This window comes from Micromys minutus (assembly GCF_963924665.1).
Source record: "Micromys minutus genome assembly, chromosome: 13".
Lineage (NCBI taxonomy): Eukaryota > Metazoa > Chordata > Mammalia > Rodentia > Muridae > Micromys > Micromys minutus.
In genome coordinates, this window is record NC_137982.1 from 40,628,190 (window position 1) to 40,644,747 (window position 16,558).

The 16,558-nt window shown below is 35.3% G+C and overlaps 1 protein-coding gene across 1 annotated transcript in view; it reads left to right on the plus strand.

Annotated features, from left to right (window-relative positions):
- Positions 1-2,848: 2,848 nt before the first annotated feature.
- Positions 2,849-16,558, plus strand: part of LOC308429188 (uncharacterized protein) — a gene marked incomplete at both ends in the record, with an annotated part of 42,487 nt that continues 28,777 nt past the window's right edge. The window contains 2 exons of the mRNA XM_080927934.1: positions 2,849-3,017; positions 16,336-16,511. Of these exons, the coding sequence (XP_080784060.1) occupies positions 2,849-3,017; positions 16,336-16,511 (345 nt within the window). The remainder of the gene's footprint in view (positions 3,018-16,335; positions 16,512-16,558) is intronic.

Genomic DNA, 16,558 nt, shown 5'->3' on the forward strand with positions numbered 1-16,558 from the left:
ATTTCAGAAGAGCAGATGGGTAAAAGATATAAAGGGAATGCCAGTTCGCTATGTATGTGTGAAAACACCAAAATGAAGCCTGTTATTTTGTTTAACTAGTATATCACAAAACACAAACTATTATATCTTTCTAAATAGATGCCTCAGTTCTTCTTAGAAGGGAGAACAAAGCACTCAAGGAAAAACAAATACAAGGTCAAATAGAGGAGCAAGGATTGAAGCAAAGATCATTCAGAGGCTGCCTCACCTGGGGATTCACCACATAAGCAGCCATTAAACCCAAGCACTATTGCTAATGCGAAGAAATATTTACTGACAGGAACCAGATATGGATGCCTCCTCAGAGGCTCTGCCAGAATCATACAGATACAGCTGAGGATGCTTGCAGCTAACCATCAGACTGAACACAGGGACCCCAATGAAGGTGCTAAAGAAAGGACTGAAGGAGCTGAAAGAGTTTGCAACTTTATTAGCCTATCAAACCTTTTACAACTTCCATGGACTAAAACACCAACCACTGAGCACACATGAAGAGATCATGACTCCAGTTGTATATGTAGCAGAGAATATCAGTGTCTATCATCAATGTGAGATAAGGTCTTTGGTCCAGTGAGGATGCGTTTTTCCAATGTAGGGGAATGCCAAGGCACTGAAGTGGAAAAGGTGATCAGGAGAGGGTGCAACTTTGTGGAAACAAGTGGAGGGGGAGGGGGAAGGGGGAGAATAAGATTTGAAATGTAAATACAGAGAGTATCTAATGAAAAAAATTAAAATAAAAAGAAATTGAACATTTTGACCTATAACTGAAAATAACACAAAAAACAATTGCCTGTGTCTAGATGTCTTGAAAATTATTTCATGGTGCTCAACGGTTCATAGTGTCCAATGCTCTTGCAGAGAATGTGGACTCACACGGTGGCTCATTGTCACCTGTAACCTAGGCTCCAGGAAATACAAGAACTCTTTTAGCCTCTACATTCTCCTGCATTCTCATGGTTCACATAAACTCACACAAGTATTCACATTCACAGAAATTAGAGTATTAAAATTTATCCTAGAGTTTTAATATATGCCTACTTTCTTCTAAGTATGTTTAGATTTATAAGTATTTACAGAAAAAGGTTCTGTAAAAAGTAAAAAGGAATGAGTAATGAGTTCTACAAAAAACATTAAGCTAATGAAACTAAGGAATGCAATGTGTGATTTGAAAGTTACCGTATTTTATGCTTTAATTTTGTTAGATTTTATTATATGTGTGTGTCTGTGAGGAAGAGAGACAGACAGACACAGAGAGACTGATAGTAAATTGACAAATATATACACAGGATTAAGTCATGCAAAAGAGAATCTCAGGCTACTTTAAAAAAAAATATTTAGAAAAGTATGTTTTCCCAGAAAATAAGAATTTCTACCACATTAAACGTCTCCATCATTACCCCCCTTGAGAAAAATGAAGTTCATGGTAATAAGTAATAATACTCCAGGGAAATAAAATTATACACTTGAAATCATACCGAAGAAGATATACTAAGGTTGTAAGAAAATTGCTGTTGTAAAATATAAACTCTGAGCCTATTAAAATGAGGGTAAATAAAAGGATACATCAGGTAAATTTTCAAAGTTAAACTTTAGTTAAACATGTGATTATGTGCCATTTAGTATGATTTGAGATAGAATATGAGACACAGGATTATTTTAGCAAGCTAAATTTATATTTAAGAGTCTTAAACATTGAACTACCCACGTCAGACAGGAACTCTCTTTCCACATAGATTTGGAGATTAAATAAATTGTTGAGGACGTTTTTCTTTCCATTTCACTATAGTAGACCTTCCTTCAATTTATACTACTTCAGAATCTAAATATTAAAACCTCTAATGACACTCTGAGGATTCAGTGCTGTCCTGCATAACAATGATACATCTTCTTTCTGAAGTCAGCTATGACAATTGAAACATTAAAAAAATATTTCTGTAGCCATGTAAGATGAGTTATGAGTGCTCGCAACCAACTAACAACCTCCCCTCAACACACACATAAACAACTGAATTTATAATTGAAGGAGATATTTGCATACAGTTAAATTTGAATTTATTTCAATAATTGAAATAGGTATAGCTATCATTAATTTGGATTGTTATTTTTAAAATGGAAGAAGACCTATATGAAAACAAACCCCTTCATATCAATCCACCCATCCAGTGTCATTAGGCCATGCCAGGTAGACCAAACTGAGAGGACACTCTGCCAAAAACCACATGGCCTGGGCAGGCAGAGCAAGCCCGAGAAGACTCCTTCCCAGTGCCACATGGTATGGGCACAACTTAGCCCTTCTGAGACAACCCAGACACACAGAAGCCCAAGGCACCACTAAGATGAACAAGCTCGCGGTGAAAATCTGGGAGAGAAAGAGAAGCAGAAGCATGTGTATACAACAAAGGGAGGCAGAACCAAAAACCGGAGGGTAGTGAAGAACAGCCTGAGATGAGTAGCTGGTGATATGACCTACACCAACGATGAGTTCCTGGTCTCTGCTACTACTGAGGACTACATCTCACTTTGGGGCCTGGACCAGCAAGTGTCTGTTAACCACAAAAAGGCTATTGAACATCTCTGGTTTGGGCTGATGCCTGTGGCCATGTTGATATCTGAGGGCTCTGCCGAACTGGTTCTAGCTCTTACCTGCACATCATGGAAGAGCATGCCCAGAAAACATTTGAGCAGCGAGCTGGCCTCGCACCTCACCCAGGAAGCACAGTAGAGCTGGTCCTGGTTGCATGGGTTTCAGGTGAGCCAAGTGTCTGAATATAAGAAAGTTGTCTGTACCACTCATCTGCTGTGCGGTGTCATGGGCAAGGGAGATACGTTCCCTTGCTCCTTGCAACCTACAACAAGCAGGAGAGCTGGCCCCAAAGTCATGAGAGTAGAAGGACTGGCCCTGCCCCACATTGGCTGCAGGACCAGTGATAGCAGGACCTGTACTTTGTCTGGGCAGCAGAGTAGAGCTGGTCCCGTTGGTATGGGCAGGAGTGAGCCAGCACCAAGGGCATGAGAGTGAAAAAGTTTTCACTGTGCCTTGTTGGCTGTGGCATTGGGTAAGCTAGCCAGAGTGTGCTGAAGAGCTTCCCCTGGGTTGTGCAAATATAGGAAAACTGGTGGACAGTCCCCCTTAGCTGGCACCCAGGTCAAGACACAGGGCTTTGAATGGCACATCCCAGTATCTACCTCATCTATGAACTGCTAGAGCACATGAAGAGAATGACTCTTGAGATAGAAAGCTGCAGAATCTCCATAACACAGGGCAACAGCAGGATATCCTAGAGGAGTCCCAGTGTTGATAGTTCAGCAGAAGTCAGAGGCTTTGAACCAGACCAATGACTCCTTGCAATGAACATTTGTAAGAAGTATGGACAAAACGATATACTGTGTTACACACTGTAACACACTACAACTTTTAAAACAAGTTTTTTTTCAAAGGGGGTGTTGCAAGACAAGAGGGAAGGTATAAAGGGAAAGGGAGATGAGTGAGATTGGGATGCATTAAATGAAATTCACAAAAGAATCAATAATAGATTAAGTTGAAAGACATATAATTATTTTGTAAAATAAAATGGACATTTTTACAATAGGAAAATTACAGTATATTTATTGACTCACTTAGGAAAATTATATAAAAACACCACTAAGAGCTAAGTCATGGTATCAATATGGCATGCACACAGATGAGAATGAGTTTATTTTGTTTAGTATACTGTTACCCAATCTCAAACTCAGTATTTTAGTTTCATTTACGTCACTGTGATAAAATTCCTTCTATAAAGCAACATAGAAGAGGGCAAAAGTTAATTTAGCTTACAAACCAATGTTACAATTCATCATTTAGGAAATTTCAAGTCAAGAATTCAAGTATCTAGTCACATTTCATCTATAGACTAGATTAAAAACAGAAATAAAGGTATCCTTGGTGTTCTCGTCTTGTTTTTTCCTTATATTGTTCAAGAATCTCTGCCTAGGGAATTGTGCAGCCTAAAATGAGCTATGTCTTTCTACAATAGATATTAATAGGGATAACCCTTAACAGACTTGTCTGAAGACCAGTTTGATCGCGATGTCTCATTAAGACTATCTTCCCTGGTATTTCTGGGTTCTATCAAGATAAAAGTTAAACTTATCCAACACACTCAGCAAGGATGAAGCAATGTCTCCAGCTACTAGATTGTGGCTTCTAATACCATTATCAAAGCATCAAAGGCAATTTTGGGCAATGCCAATCCAAGTGGTTAGAATTAGGTCTAGGTTATCCTAGCATGTCCAAAAGGAAGCTTACAGTGATTGCTAACATAATTTTAAGAGAAAAGATAGTACAATATTTAAGATACCTATTGGTCAATGTTTCAAAGCTTTATGCCTACATCAAAAACAAAGAAACAAACAAAACTGAAAGAAAATAACATAAAAAGAATACAACTCCATGGCTTGTTCAGACATATGGAATGTACTCTTAAAGGGGAGGCAAACTTGTTTGCATGAAGTATATTGTATCTTTTTAATATTGTTACTTAATGATTTTGGTATCACTGGGTCATTTAATTTTATGTTGTCTTTATCACTAATTATTAGTCAAAGCACTACAGGGACCCTGAATGGGAAAAGCCTGGGTTTCTAAACAGGAAATTGCTGAAAATTGGTCACACATAACTACTCTAATTAAAAAAAACAAGTGAAGAGAAACATATCTATCTGTGAAACAAGAATCAGTCGCTCGTAGTTTAGTATTATTTGAATAGAGCATACAATTGTTGATATAAATATATGAAAGCAATGGATCCAACAGACATATTTTTATTAAATTCGAAAAATAAAATATATTCTGTTTGAAAGTTAACTATTTACACTATATTTTCTCAGACGCTCACCATATTCAAAATAAAATGTGTAACTTGTCTCCTTGCATTTACCTTAGTCAATGGATTGAAAAAGCAATAAGCCAAATCTTTACAAGGTACAAGACAAGATGAAATAGAGAAAGCAGAGCAGGGCTGCACCGCCCATGAATAAATAGTCACGAAAACAGGTTATTAGTAATCACAATGCACTACAAATGGGAAAACCTCAGGTTGAAGACTGTCATGATGAATTTCTCTTATTGACTATATAGAAGAAACACGGGCTAAATACCCTCTCAGAGATGACATTATTTAATCTCATAACTGAGAATGAAACAACTTACATGGTACAGGATACTTCAAAGATGTCATTATGTTTACATTATTGAGCTAGAGAGATTATCTTGGATTATCCGACTGAGTCAAATGCAACCACAAGTCTCCTTATGGGAAAGTATTGCTGGGGTAGATTCAAAAGAGACAATGGATGTAGAGTTGAGGATGGTTCAATGGATGGAGAGATAGATTTGTTTCAGGTAACAGCTCACATATTTATAGTAGTTAACTGTGAAATTGTCGCTCTGGACGTTTGGGAAAGAGATGAAGCTCTTGCAGTGTAAAAAAACAAAATCCAGAAGCTAGTTGTTTCCCAGGTGACCTAATTCTTTATTAAGGTTTCGGACTGATTGACTGTAGCTTCCCCACACTGTAGAGATCATTGGGCTTTTCTTGCTTTATTGATTTAAAAGTTAATTTTACCTCCAAACTTAATACACAGCAATTTTCTAGCTGCTATTTGCTCATAATTTTATAATGGAGATGAGACAAACTGACAAAAAAATCATCACAATATTTATTATGTTGTATTCTAAAATACTATTATCTACTTAATTTACTTAGTTCTCAAATACTAATCAACAGCCTTATTAAATATTTTTCTATAATATAATGCCTAGAATCCCAAGGGTTTGGCTCAGGTTAACTTTTATTTATTTTCCTATATATAACCTTTAATATTGTGAAAAAAATCATGAGACTTAAGATATAAAATATTATTCTTTGTTTATCAAAATAGTTTACTGAGAATTATTTGAAATTTATTTTATCTATACCAACATTAAGTGGCAGATATGTGTAGGTAAATTTATGTGAATCTACTATATGTGTGTACAAATCTCTCCAGTGTTTAGAGGTCTTTTGGTCAGTTTAGATTGGTCACACACACACACACACACACACACACACACACACACACGACCATCTTAGATAGTGATACAATAATTACACAAACCAAAAGCAGGAAAGTGACAACAGATGCTGTGTAATCCTTGTAAATATCAATGATGGATGGAGTGTTTGGCACAAAGCTTAATTTGGAAATGTTAAATAGAAAGAAATAAGGAAGTAGAGACTTTCACTGAGTTGTTCTTTCTTTCTTAGTTAATTTCAATGGATGCTACTATTGAAAAATCAGTGTTTAGGCAAAGAAAGAACACAATTTTTCTGTCATCAAAGGCCAATTTTTTGAGTTAATCAGTGTAAGTCCTATAAGAGTATATGTTCTTAGAAATAGAAATAATATTAGCAACTGATAAAGAGAAGGTTTCGTAAAATTACTGTGAGGAGACATAATTATTCTGAAATAAGTTATAAATTAACTTTTGCTTAGCACTCTTTCTTAGAACTCTTAAACATTCCAGACTCCCTTCTACAGAATGGGATGGAAACTCACATGGAACACGGGTAGAACAATCGCTTTGTCAAATGGAATTGGAGTGAGTTTAAAAGTTAGCTGGTTGATAGTTATTGAAGTTCCTTTCTTTGATATTTGGAGAAGACTTCCTTACTAGCTAATTTCCATAGACCAGGTTTTCCTATCTTTATGTAGGAGTTGGAGTGCAGATACTTAGTTTTCATATTTTGGTTAGGTTTGATTTTTGCGTATGGGGAGTAATTCAAAATAAACTCTCATACATAAACCTTGTGTATCACATTCAACACAACATTTAAAAGTGGTGTTCAGGGTAGTATAAAATAAAATTACCTAAGAAATCTAGGTCTTATATCTCATAAACTTGTGCACACACATAAGCACACACATGCACACACATACACACATACACATGCACACACACATATGTACACACACATGCAAGCACACACACACAATGAAAGCCAGTGACAGAGTTTATCAAGATAGTGTAAAGAGTGAACAGACAAATTAAGGGCCAAGAAAACCATGATGGATATCACTAATTGTTGAATTTTATTCATAATGATGAGGCTTCTAGCCTCAATTCTACCCTGAATGTTTCTCTGAATGCCTTCCATTTAGGTAGCAAAATATTGAGACTTGTTTTTCTTTTTCTATTTTTTATTGGATAGTTTATGTATTTACATTTCATATATTATACCCTTTTCTGGTTCTTCCCATTGCCCATCCCCCTGCTTCTATGAGGATGCTCCCCCCTCCACCATCCACTCCCTTTTCACCACCCTGCCATTCCCCTACACTGGGGAAGAGCTTAATTACATACTTCTTTTGGCAGCATCTCTTTTGTGAAATGGTATTTTTTGAATGCTTCATATACTTATACAACATATTTCATAAATGTAACTTTTATTTGTAATTGTCATCTCAGAGGTTTCCTATGGAATAAGTTCAGCTGTTTTGTTTTTTCTGAACTCTGGTGTCTGGTTCAACTCAACTGTTCTGGTTTAAGCACCTCTTCCAGAGGATTCAGTTGGTTTTCACTCAGCTTCTCACTGAATTGCTTTCCTTAGACTCAAACTAATTCTAGCAATGTGCTCTAATCTAATCTTCCATATACCTCTTATTCTCTGGCTTCAATTGCCTCTGCCCAAAAAAAAAAAAAAAAAAAAAAAAAAAAAGTAGACTCAAATGAATTTAACTGCACTGTGCTCAATGCACTGACTTCCAACTGACTCACTCTCTGATTCACTCTCTCCCTGTAGTGCTTTTAAATAGCTTTTCTTTCCTGTGCTCTTTTTGTGAGAGTTGAACAAATCTTTCTCTGATACATAACTTTGTCTGTTCCTCAATAAGAAATCACTTTCAATCTTGGCAATCATGGATGCTTTCCCTTTGCAAATTAGCCTTACAATCAGTGTTAGGGGTTGAAGTCATGTGCCTCGTATAAACCTAGAAGATCTTGCACATGATCCTTTGTCAAAGCTGTCACTGGATTAAAATTCCTCTATAGCGTGTTTATCACCTCAATAACGACCACTTCCCTCCAAGATTCTTTAGTGGTTTCCTTTCACTTTCACCCCAAACTTTGTGTTCTCTCTTTGTGTTGTTATTAACAATACCCTGAGTCTAATTATTTCTACTCATTTGTACATGGATGTGCAGCATTGCTTTTCAGCATAGACAACATACCAGATGACATATTGAAGGACAGTGAGCATCTCTCCCTCAGTAGCTGACAGCTGTCAATATCACGCCCACGAAGAGCAGGGGCCTCTCACTCATTGTTCCCAGGACTCTCATTAATGCTGGGCTTAATTGTGTGCAGAACTTGCAGGAATAAATACCTAGACTATTTTGCAAGCTTCTGCATGTAACAACTACTCCATGCACAGGTCTCAGGACTTCCCAGATCCATGCCTCCATTCCCCAACTCTTTTGAGATGCTCCTGGATTTTTGGATGAGTACAGGTTAATACAAACAATTCAAATACAGCTGGGCACTCACCACTACTTATTCTTGTTACTCTGATCACTTATAAGTCTCTGCATTAACTGCTACCCCTATTTTTAAAAAGACTATAAAATTACCAAAGTTGAGAACAACAGAGATCTACAGGCACAAATTTAATATTTTAGAAGTAAGTTTGATGATATGATAATTTAGCTGAACACCAAAGGGTCCCTTGCCCCAATCCTGAAAATATGAAATCACTAGTCATGGGATTTTTTTACCAGATTTACAGTACTCAGAATATAATTCACTGTTCCTGTGGAGCAGGTTTCATTTAATGAGAAAACAATCAATACTCAGTGGACCATCATGCTATCATTACACTAATAAGTAACCTTGCTATGAACATTGATATTAAAGGATCTAGGGTAAGAAAACAGACCTTTTTGGTAAGTTAGGTGTGGGGTGAAAGTCTCCTGGATATTATAAGGTTGGTTTCTTTGTATATTGGATCCAAAATGAGCCACAGAATCTTCCCATCTATTGCGGTTTGCAACCAAGAATGATGCCAATAGTCTGTATTGTTTGGGGTTCTCTAGAGACTTACTACTGAGTACTTCACAGGGAGGGAAGTCCTGCTTACCACTATGATTTTCAGTAGTTTGTAATCACATCGTATTCTACACCTATACCTGCTATCTATGGTAGGCACTATCTCTGATAGAATAGTCTTTTTTTCTGTGGGAAATAAAGACTAGTCAATCTACACTGTGAGCTAAAGGGTTATTATTGCTGCTCTTTTTTAAAATCACATGTGCTTTGGAAACCTAAATAATTACTTTTCCCAAGATTCCTATATGCAAACCTTTAGGGAACAATTACTGTAAATGCCAATTGTTGTATCTCCTAGTGTTTTTGCATTTAATTAATTCATGATATCTGTTGAACTTGATTTAGAATCTCAGGAAAAACATTAGGAATATTTTGTTCATCTCTCTTATACTTTGTATCTGTTTCCTTTCTGTTTTCCTGTATATTTTTGTCATGTTATTAGAGAAAAGCATAACATCCAAAGCTTTCTCACTCTGTGGTTGGACAAGCCAGGCAACTGTAGTGAGGTTCATTTCAAATCTTCAGGCCTCAACAGCAGACAGTGTGATGGGCCATTGACCAATCTTCCATCTACAGTGATAACAATTTCATTTTAATTGTGAAACTGCCAGTCTCTAGTAAGATGCAAAATGAATCTCCATGCAGTTTATTTAATGCAGTTTTTCTTTATTTTTTTCAACTGGAGCAAAAATAGAATAACAGATGGGCATAAATTCAGCAAAGCTTAATGAGTTGTACAGTTATGACATAAAATAAGTTAGAAGGGAATGAGTTAATCACCTATTAACAAAGAAATAAAAAACCCAAAAAATGCTGTTTTAGAAAATAGAACATATCATTATTTATACATCCTGGTTCTTTTAATCCTTGATGTGATGAAGTTTTGGTTTTTTATTTTATTTTATGTTTTAATTTTTGGTTTTATTGTCAATCAACTGTATATCACCACAGTGCACACATAGAGTTGAAAGAAGAGTTGCCTATCTCCTTCTAAAATGTGAATACTGGCATAATACTCAGATATTCCAGCTCAATAGCAGGCACTTTTGCTATCTAAGCCATCTTACCCTCATCTTCAAGGCTTTTACATTTGAAAGCTAAATTAACCATCCTAATCTCCCTGTATAAACATCAGATCTTACTTCTAAGTTATATGTTGACTAATGACTCTTCTTTCTTCCCCTATTCCTGAACACATGTAACCATTATCTATTTCTTCTGAGTTTGTATTTGTAGGTCACCATGTTAAATAATATTTTTCTGCATAGAATGCTTATATTATTTCACATAACATATAACTCCAGTCCTTGTTTGTGTTTAACAAATCATGTGTGCAGCCACTTCACTAAAGAAATTTATCAACTATAAGCATTCCAAGTAAATCTTTTGGGACATATTTATGTATACCATCATGTTGTCTGCAAAGAATAATACTTTGACTTATTCCTTTCCAAACTTTATTCTATTAATCGACTTTAGTTGTTTTATTGCTTTAGACATGGAGAGTGTGGTGATTTCAATTGGCTCAGCCCATTGGGCGTGGTATTATTAGGAAGTGTGGTCTTGCTGGAGGAAACATCTGGGGGATGAGTTTTGGTAGTATCCAACTATTCTTAGGCTCTGCCCAATATGGAAGAGCCAGTCTCCTCCTGGTTCTCTTCAGTACAAAATGTAGAACTATCAGCTACTCCAGCACCATGCCTGCCTAGATGCTGCCATGATGATAATAGACTGATCCTCTGAACCCGTAACCCAGCCCCTATTAAATGTTGTCCTTTATAAGAGTTGCCTTAGTTATGACATCTGTTCACAGCAATAAAAACCCTAACTAAGAAATAATATGTGGCCTAAACATTTATATGATTTTAGTGGAATTGTTTAGAATTTCTTTCTTTTAATTTTATATCAGCTAAAGACTTGTCATACATTTCCCTTATTATGTTTACATATGCCCCTGGTATCCTTGATCTCACCAATCTTACCATGAATAGGTGTTTGTCTTTTAACAAAGATTAATGCTTAATAAATGATCAAATAATTTTTTCAGTCTGTTTATATGGTGAATTATATTGACAGATTTTTTTTATATGTTTAACAATCCCTGTATTGTTGGGATGAAGTCAACTTGATCATGGTTGGATAATCTTTGTGATGTGTTCTTGGCTTCAGGTTTTAAGTATTTTATTGAATATTTTCCATCAACTTTTGTGACAGATTTTCATCTTTCTTTGTTCAGTCTTTATGTGATACTTTGGGTTTCAGTGTGACTATGGCCTCATAAAATGAAATGTTGTTTCTGTTGTTGATATCCAGATTTAATCCATGGAATTATGGTAGTATACAGGGGTTATTTTAATGTTCTTGTAACTTTTGAGAGACAGATTTTTGAACAAGCACATGGTTAGTTTTTCAGACTGTTCCCTGAGATACTGAGAAGAAAGTATATTAGGTGAAAAGATCTGTAGATAGCTGTTGTATCCATTTCACTCTAAGTTTGTTAGCTCCTCGCTCTTCTGTTTCCATTTTGTGAAATAATTTGAGGAATATTAATGTTTGAATTTGCTTAAAATATTGGAAAAACAATGAGGACTAAAGCTGTTGGGACATGGGCTCTGGGGCAGGTCTTTAATGACTGTTCCTATTTATTTGGGGTTAATTAATCTACATAAATTGTATCTTTTTAAATTGACTTAACTTCAGTAAGTGGTGTCAAGCAAGAAAATTGTCCATTTCTTTTAAATATTTTTAAAAAATTTTGGAGTATAGGGTTTTAAAGTATGACCTAATGATTCTTTTAATTTTCTCAGTGTCTGTTGTTATGAAGCCCCACTGTCCTACTTTTCTGATTTTGTTAATTTGAGTATTCTCTCCCTTTTAATTGTTTGGAAAAGCTTTTTCTTGTTGATTTTCTCAAAAAAAAAAAAACTCTTTGTTTCATAGATTCATTATATAGTTCTATTTGTTTCTATTTTATTGATTTCAGTCCTAAGTTTGATTATTTCCAGCAGTCTATTCATCTTGGGTGTTTGCTTCTTTTGTACTAAAGCGTTTAGGTGTGAGGTTAAGTTGCTAGTATGAAATCTTTCCAATTTCTCTATGGAGGCACATATTGCAGTGAACTTTTAACACCACTTTAATTTTTTCATATAAGTTTAGGTAGATTAGGTTCTTATTTTCATTGAATTATCAGATGCCTTTAATTATTTTCTTTATTTCTGCCTTGACCCAGTGGGAGTTAAGTAGGGAGTTCAGTTTCCATGGGTTTGTAGGCTTTATGTTGTTTTTATTGTTGATGTCCAGCTTCATTTCATGGTGGTGTGATAGGATAGAGAGGGTTATTTTAATATTCTTGTATACATTGAGACTCAGTTTATAGCTTAGTATGTAGTCAATATTTCAGAATGTTCCTTGAGAATATTCTGAATACTCTCTTAGAGGAGAGTATATTATTTTGTGTTTAGATGAAATGTTCTGGAGATATCTGTTGGTTTCATTTCTTTCTATTTATTAACTCCATTATTCGTTTTGTTTTTGTCTGGATGACCTGTCTATTAGTAAAAGTGAGGTATTGAAGTGCCCTGCTATTAATGTTTGATCGAAGCTTTAGTGATGTTTCTTTTACAAATCTGATTGTTCTTTTGGGGGAGACATAGATGCTAAAAATTGAAATCATCTTTGTGAGTTTTTCCTTTGATGAGCAGGAAGTGTCCTATCCAATATCCTTCAATTAGTGTTGCTTTGAAGTTTATTTTGTTAGATATTATAATAGCTACTCCATCTTCCTTTGTGAGACTATTTCCATGGAAAATGTTTTCCAACCTTTACTTTGAGATAATGTTTATATTTGATATACCCATGTTTGCTTTGTGCCGAAGAAAGATGAATCTTATTTTACATGTATTCTGTTAGCTGGTCTTTTTATTGGGGAATTGATTCCATTAACACTAAGAAATAGCAATAACCAATGATTGTCAATTTCTAATGTTATTTTCTTGTATTTATTACTGTTGGTGGTGGTGGGTTTTATAGTAGTAGTGGTTGTGTAAATGTTAGCATTTCTTGGCCCAGTACGTAACAACAGACAGGTACTAGCCTGACTCAGCTAGAATAAATACTGCTCTCTCATTTTCATTCTCTCTCTCTCTCTCTCTCTCTCTCTCTCTCTCTCTCTCTCTCTCTCTCTCTCTCTCTTCCTCCATCTTCTCTATCTTGCCATCTCTTCTTTCCCTAAGCTGGCCTCTTCCCTTCTCCCTATCTTCTTCTCTCATTCTGTACTACTCTGCCCCCTTCCTTTTATACCTCTAGTCTCTCATTCAGACCCCAAATAAATGTCCCTTTATACTAGGCCTGTCACATGGCTTGATTTTTCAGAGTTTTCAATTATCAGAGTCTCTCTTCTACCATACCACTGTTGCCGTTTTATAAAACACAAAATTGGTGGTGATAATTCTTGTTGTGGTGGTGATAATGTTGGCAGTGATGTGTGTGAATATGTGTGTGTTATTGGGTTTTGCTGCTATGATTTTATTTATTTCCTGTGGTTTTATGATTGTCTTTAACTTTCCTGGGTTGGTGTTTTTCTTCTTGTATTTTCTGTAAGGATGGATTTGTGAATAAATATTATTTAAATTTGGCTTTGTCACGTAATATCTTATTTTCTCCATCTACAGTGATTAGAAATTTCACTAGGTAGAGTATTCTTGGCTGGTATCTACTGTCTCTTAGAGTCTGCAATACATTTTCCCAGGATCTTCTATTTAGCTGTAATTTGGATAAGTCTGCCTTTATATGTTAATTGGACTTACTCCCTTGGAATTTTTAATGTTCTTTTTTATTTTGTATTTTTAGTGCTTTGATTATTATGTAGACCAGAGACTTTTCTTTCTGATCCAATCTATTTGATATTCTATAAGCTTTTTGTATCTTTAAAGGCATGTCCTCTTTTTAAGTTAGTAAATTTTTATTCTGCAATTTTGTTAAATATATTTATGTATTATTGAGTTGGGATTTTCTTTCCTTCTTCTATTCCTATCATTCTTGTTTTTGGCCTTCGCATAGTGTCCCAGATTCACTGTATGTTCTGTCTTAGAAAAAATTTTTTTTAGATTTAACATTTCCTTTAAGTGATGAATCTATATTTTTCTATCAAATATTTAAAACCAGAGATTCTTCCATCTCTTCTGTTGGTGGTGCTTGTATATGTAATTCATGTTTGCTAACCCAGAATTTCCTCAGACTATAAAAGGTTTCATCTTTCTTTTTTTCAGGTGTTGACAGTTCTCTACATCTAGTTTTACTTGGTATACTTTGCATTCTTTAATGGATTTATTGATTTCCTCTATTTTTTTCATTTTTCTTTTCTTCAATTTCTTAAAGGGATTTTTTTTTCATTTATTTTTAAAAACCTTTGTTATCTCTACAAATTTATTTGTGATGTTTTTTAATTATTATTCATCAAATGAATTAAAATATCAGTTCTTGCTGAACTAGGCAACTGAGTTCTGGTGGTGCCATATTGCCCTAACTGTTGGTGATTGTGTTCCTAGACTGTGACTAAGGCAACTAGATTTGGATTTATAATAGTTCTAGGCATTATCTCTGAGTTTGTCTTTGTTAGATATATGTTTTGGTTTCTTGGTTTCTGTTTTCTCTTTGGTATTCTAGGTTTTGTGGATTGGGTTTCTGGTAGCCTGCTTTACCTCTGATCCAGTGGTTAATTTCTGACCAGATTAGAGGCTGGACATCAGGCAACTAGCTTAGTCTTCAGTGTAGCAGGAGATCTCTGTTCTTCTGACTGGTATGAAAACTGAACAGCTGGAGAAAGCATAATTGTGAATGAGTTGGGGTTTAAAGTAGGTAAACATCTTTGAGAATCAAGTGTAGGGAACGGACAGTTCAACTGGCAAGGGCTCACTCATCTGTCCTTGTAAGTGGTGAGGCCAGTTTCTGAGCAGCTGGATTCTACCTGATCAGGAGTCTGACCACGGTATAAGCAATGAGATAAAAGATAGAATGAATCTTGAGGAACAGAGTCTAAGGAGTAGGGCAGTTTACCTAGCAGGCAACTTATGCTCTTTTCTGACTGGTTTCCAAGTGTTAATTTTTAAAGAAGCCTTTGAAGTATTTTACTAACTTATAAGATTAACAAGTATGATTAAGAAACTCTTCTCTTTTCTTCATACTCACAAACACTTATTAGCTTTCATGTTTTTCATAATAGCCAATTTGTTGGGTCTTGATTGTATCTCATTGACATTTTCTTCTAAATTTTTCCAAATCCTTTACATACTAGACATGAGCAAGTACATAGAGGAAGGTCATTGGCTGTTTTTAATAGAAATATTTAGTTTTCTCTTACAATTTGTTCTCATAGACAAAATTAAAAATAAATGTTATACAAATATAATTTATTTAATGAGACTAAATTCATATAAGCATAAATGCTCTAAATATATTTAATATGATAGTATTTTGGCCAGTGTTTTTATTCACTAACTTCAAAAAGGGCGGGTAACTTATTCAGACCCTCATTTTAAGAAACTCATTTTCACGTGCTTTGAAATCAGCATTCTGGCATTATAAAATTTAATATCAAATTTGTTACTGAAAAGGGAAATCTTTTGGTGAAAAATATGCTCCCTAGAAAATAGGACTGAGTCATAGTATTTCCTGCTGTAGTTTGGTATGTATCCTAAAACAACCATGAAGCATGGGGAATTTATATTCAAGTACAGAACACAGGAAAAGGAAAAATAGACTTTGGGGGCTTTGTGTATGCTTTGAGCAGTAAGGGCTGATTACTTATTATCATTTTGAAGTTACACTTTCTCACATTAAGCATATATCATTGAAAGGACTAGAACAACACACAAAAAGAATGTAAGACTGTCTAATAGTCTTTAAATACATACTTTAAATTAGATGACATAGCTCAGTAGTTTGATGTTCTGAGGTGTAAACTTCTGGTTTCATTAGAGACTCAGTCGTATTGTGATGTTTTTCTGGAAAGTGTTTTATGGGAAGATGTCTTGCTGAAGCAGACACATGGTATTTTACTGGAGGTTGCCTAGTGAAAGGGCATGTGATGTTTTGCTGGAGTAAAGACTTGAGAGGACACATGATATATAGAAAGAATATAAGTGTAACCCAACAGACTGTGGATGATTCTCTAGTATTACTTCACCTTGCTTTCTTCAATGATCACTATTTGTCAGGAGGTTTTAGAGAGAAACACACTAAAGAAGCTCTGATGGTGTTCTGGCTGCTTTTTGCCACTTCAGTGAACTCATGTGGATCAGAGGAGCCTCCTGGTTTCTGTGTGGATCAAGCTGTTGCTGACTTGGATTTGGTACGTTACTAGTGCATTCAACTGCTAACAATGAAGACTAAAATTGT